The sequence below is a fragment of the Mandrillus leucophaeus genome, unplaced genomic scaffold, assembly GCF_000951045.1.
Source record: "Mandrillus leucophaeus isolate KB7577 unplaced genomic scaffold, Mleu.le_1.0 Scaffold183, whole genome shotgun sequence".
NCBI classification, from domain to species: Eukaryota; Metazoa; Chordata; class Mammalia; order Primates; family Cercopithecidae; genus Mandrillus; species Mandrillus leucophaeus.
In genome coordinates, this window is record NW_012101843.1 from 2,129,206 (window position 1) to 2,134,556 (window position 5,351).

At 37.0% G+C, this 5,351-nt stretch overlaps 1 protein-coding gene across 1 annotated transcript in view; it reads right to left on the reverse strand.

Annotated features, from left to right (window-relative positions):
* Positions 1–5,351, reverse strand: part of WRN (Werner syndrome, RecQ helicase-like) — a 147,640-nt gene that overhangs the window by 98,626 nt on the left and 43,663 nt on the right. The window contains 1 exon segment of the mRNA XM_011977717.1: positions 1,266–1,724. Coding sequence (XP_011833107.1) covers positions 1,266–1,724 — 459 coding nt within the window.

The following is a 5,351-nucleotide window of genomic DNA, read 5'->3' on the forward strand; positions in this document are numbered from 1 at the left end:
TTTTTGAGACGGAGTCTTGCTCTTTCGCCCAGGCTGGGGTGCAGTGGTGCAATCTCAGCTCACTGCAAGCTCCGCCTCTTGGGTTCACACCATTCTCCTGCCTCAGCCTCCTGAGTAGCTGGGGCTACAGGCGCGCACCACCACGTCCGGCTAACTTTTTTGGATTTTTAGTAGAGACGGGGTTTCACCGTGTGAGCCAGGATGGTCTCGAGCTCCTGACCTTGTGATCCGCCCACCCTGGCCTCCCAAAGTGCTGGGATTACAGGCGTAAGCCACTGCGCCTGGCCTCAAATCTAATTTTTTAAAAAACTTATTTATCGTGAAATAAAATATAAAATTTCAGAGAATATAGGCAACTTAAGTAATTTTGTAAACCAATGAAAAACAAATGAGAAATTAAGAAATTAATTTAATGAAGAAGTTAAGGGAAAAAAATCTGACTCTGAGATGACAGTAAAACTATAGTGTCAAGCAAAAGCATCAGGAGTTTATTAGAAACCCTCTTACATGAGCAAGTAAAGAAATTCTGGACCAGGCACAGTGACCCACACTTATAATCCCAACACTTTGGGAGGTCAAGGAAGGTGGATCACTTGAGTCCAGGAGTTGGAGACCAGTCTGGGCAACAGAGCGAAACCCCATCTCTACAAAAAATTACAAAAATCAGCTGAGTGTAGTGGCCCAGGCCTGTGTTCCCAGCTACTAGGGAGGCTGAGGTGAAAGGATCACTTAAGCCCAGGAGCTGAAGGCTACAGGGAGCCAAGATCGCACCACTGCACTCCAGCTGGGGTGACAGAGCAAGACCCTGTCTCAAAAAAAAAAAGAAAAAAGAAAAAAAGTCTGTATAAAGAAATAAAATACACCCCCAAAAATCAAAGTCAGAAGAGTAAACACTAGTAGATATGAAGAGAATCCACAAAAAGCATAGATATTATGAAAAAAAGCATACGAAATTATAAAATAGTGAACTACTACAAATGTCTGTTGACACTATAAAATCTTTCCACTACACAATGCTGCACATCATACTAAGTCAGGAGCAGCAAACTAAGGCTCACAAGCCAAATATGGCCCACTATCTGTTTTTATAGATAAAGTTTCATTGAAACACAGACAGGCACAATTGTTTACATTTGTCTGTGGCTGCTTTCACACTACAATAGCAGAACTGAGTAACTGCAACAGAGACTGAATGTCCTACAAAGCCTAAAATATTTACTATCTGCCCCTTTACAGGAATAAAGTAGCCAGACCCTACTAATAACTAAAAATGTGCTTCCTCTTTATTTAGTACCTCAGTAGATTTATAAGCAATATCACTAAGATATTTTTCCTGAGCCTGCTGTTCCAAAATTTGGAGTTCATGTTCTGTAATATCTAACGACATCAAACAAGCTCTTTCCATATTCTCTTTCAATTTATTGTCTTCTACTCCTTCTTCAAATCCATCTTCTTTTCGTTCCACTTTATTTCCAAGTACATCTTCTCCACCATGTTTAGCTAAATGATCAAGTGTTGGGTCCCATGTTTCATCTTCAACATTAATAAAAATTTTATGTTCTCCAATTTGTTTCTGTTGTACTCCCCCAGTAGTTGAATCTTCAAAGGATAATAAGTTTAAATTATTGCTAGGCCTCAGTTCGGTCTCAATGTTAGTAGACCCAATTATCATCTTCCTCAGTGAATACAGATTTTCTGAAATATCCTTTAGTAAGATAGAAACTCTAAAAAAAATAGAAAGATTAATTGAACTTTAATTGCATTAACTATAAGGACAAATTGTGAAGCATTTTAATAAGTAAAAGCTTTCTAAGTTGACCTTCACTTAAAAGATCAATAGTATTAAGACTGTTCTTCATTCCCTAATGCCCACATATAATTACAGCTTACAGGCTACTCTCTAGCATCGAGGCACTTCTGTACCAACAGTTGACTTGTATGTTTACTAAGAGTCAGTAGTGCTTGATCCCAAATTTGTTTATGCCAACTATAGATTTTTTTGTTGATTAATTTGATTAATTTAATTAATGTAAAGTAAGTTGATGCTACATGATCACCAAAAAAAACAAAAACAAAAAAAAAACAAAACCTATTTCATTAAATTCTAAGTTGAATATACAGAAAGATTCTGTAAATTTCTTTTTTGTTAAAAAAAAAAAAAAAGGTGTTTGATAAACTATGATAAAAGAACCCTAAAAGTCTCAAGGAAAATCATAATGCCTAGGACTCTACACTAAGATTACTTCAAGTGTCTTAATTTTTCACTCTGTCTTAAAGAATTGGAAATTGTAGATGGTACACTATAGGTGTGGTTTAAACAAGAAACACCATGCAGAACTCCAAAGAGCTGGCCTGTATATAACGAAAAAGCCTTGACATATACAAAAAGATTGGGAACAAACAAACATTAACATTTTAAGTTAAAAGAAAATTTGGGGCGGGCGCAGTGGCTCATGCCTGTAATCCCAGCACTTTGGGAGGCTGAGGCAGGTAAATCACTTGAGGTCAGGAGTTCGAGACCAGTCTTGCCAACATGACAAAACCCTGTCTCTACTAAAAATACAAAAATTAGCCGGACGTGGTGGCACGTGCCTGTAATCTCAACTACTCAGGAGGCTGAGGCAGGAGAACCACTTGAATCCCGTAGGCAGAGGTCCCAGTGAACTGAGGTAGTGCCACTGCACTCCAGCCTGGGCAACAAGAGCAATATTCCATCTCAAAAAAGAAAGAAAATTTGATGATCCCGTTTTGCCTAATTGTTTCACTTCACTGATCAATTACTAGTCCCAACTGGAACAAGTAAGAGTGTTTGTGCTCTAATTTGAAAATGATGCTGTTTTGCATCTCCAAAAATCTCGAAACTCTACATTTTTGGAACAGAAAAAATCAATTTCCCATCAGTAGGCAAATATAACAAGTGAGAAAATATGGATAGGATGCATATAAATAAATATGAGCTGAATTTCTTAGCTCCTTAATTGCAGCTGCTAATGTATAACATTTTAACTAAGTAAGTTTAAATGACTATATTATAACCCAACCTAGTTAGTTGGAATGGAAAACGACTGCTAGAGTGTAAAATGAGGCACAACATCTTGTCTATTTGTTGTAGAGCTTATTAAAGTACTTCATAAAAGCAGAAATTAGTGGAAGTGAAGGGAATATGATAGGCAGGGACATGTTTTACTCCTTAATTAGTGATTTTGTTTAGGTCTTCTAATATTTATATATTTAATATCAATGCTTAATAAAATCTGACATGCCTTTTAAAATTTTATACTAATGACTCAAGTAAAAATTTGATCCTTCAGGGGAATAAATTATCAAAAGTGCTAAGTGGTTTCATGCGTTATTTCCAGTTACTTCTATCACTGAAAACACCACTCCAAAGTTGGGCTCAGCTTAAGTAGACAAAGTCTACATTAACACAAACAAAATCAAAAGCAAAATTAAATTCAAAAACTAAAAACACACTAATGTTATCTAATTTAAACATTCTAAAATTCTATAAATCTTATAAAGAACTTTTAGCCTTGTGGCAGGCGCCTGTAGTCCCAGCTACTCGGGAGGCTGAGGCAGGAGAATGGCGTAAACCCAGGAGGCGGAGCTTGCAGTGAGCTGAGATCCGGCCACTGCACTCCAGCCTGGACGACAGAGCGAGACTCCGTCTCAAAAAAAAAAAAAAAAGAACTTTTAGCCTTACATGCAGCCACTCAAATGTTAAAATTACATGCAAATAGTTTAGTAGGAACAGGTATGTGATACAGTTTAATTGTTACATGGACAGGAAATGGTGTCACATACAAAACAGCAACAGTGGCACAGATTGACTATCAAGAGTGTAAGGGCTCATTTATCAGGCCCTGACATCAGGGAATATAACATGTGTTATGTAAGATAACTAATATTTACTCTAACAAATACCAAGGCTGTCCTGCCTTCTTCAGTAAGGCACAGTGTACTTTTCCTTCTTCTTCAGGATTGTTATTATGCATATTAGTAGCCTGCAGACAGCCTTAGCACCCAGGAGAATGTCAAGTACATGACAGCAATAGAAGAGATATATACTGAATTTAAATCAGTGACTAAGCAGTACTATACACTGCCAATACCTTCAGAGTCCACTGAAGCATAAAGCTGCTCCCTTCTGTAACAAACTTCAAACCGTTCTATTTTAAGAGTTCTTAGTTCTAATTTTTATAGTTTTGTTTACTCTTTCACAGATTGTCAGCTGTCACTTCCACCTACTGTCATGTGCATATCATTAGTTATTTACACCATTTTCACTTTAACTCGGTACCCAAGCTTGTCAAGCAAAACGTGGCCTCACGCACTCCACTGGAAATGCAGAAAGTAAGCTGGAATACATGCTTATAGCATTATTTTGACTGCTCAGAGGTCTTTTTCGTTCTCTCCTGGTTCTGAGGTGTCATCTAGATACATTAGATATTACTGTGAACTTGTTACAAAGAACATGAAATAAGAGACTAATTATTGTTTTCACACTAAAACTTCGCAAGACCCAGTTTTTCCCATTCCCAAGTTTTAAGAAAACCCATTTAGCTTCAAAATGTAAAAAATAATTATATAAATTGATAATTCTTGTCATACCCAACTAAATCAGAGTCAAGGGCCAAGAGAAAAAAAGCACTCAAGGCACATAACATTACTTTAAGAATATAATTTTCTGGGAGCCTACTTTCTGAAACTGCCTATTATAACCTAAAACCAGTTTTATCTAATAGATACTGAAACAACCTGCTGCAACTCTAAGACTAGTTTTACCCACCACAGTCACTAACCAATTCAGAGCTTCCAACTCACTAAAATTTACTAGTGCCAAAGAACTTTCTGGAAAAACAATACGTAACATTTTCCTTTTTATATAACCTCCAAACTTCTCTTCGTTGTTCAGAGATACCAAAGACCACCCAGTCTGTGTATATGCCCCAAATTTAATTCTTGCTTCCCAAATAAAACATTTTCAATTTAATGATCTGTCTCTATATTTTACTTGACTTCAACAGATATTATGAAGCAAAGCATTAAGCATATGTGATTTACATCCAGTAGATATTTTAATTGCTAGTACAAAAATCTGAAATGCATGTAAAAGTCACGTAAAAAGTGACTGCTCTAATTTCATGGAGGGAAAAATGTATAAATGAGTAAGAAATGGCTTTGCTAGTATCCTCCCCCATTTGAAAGTTATATCTTTCAGGCCGGGCGTGGTGGCTCACGCCTATAATCCCAGCACTTTCGGAGGCTGAGGCGGGCAGATCATGAGGTGAGGAGATCAAGACCATCCTGGCTAACATGGTGAAACCCCGTCTCTACTAAAAATAAAAAAA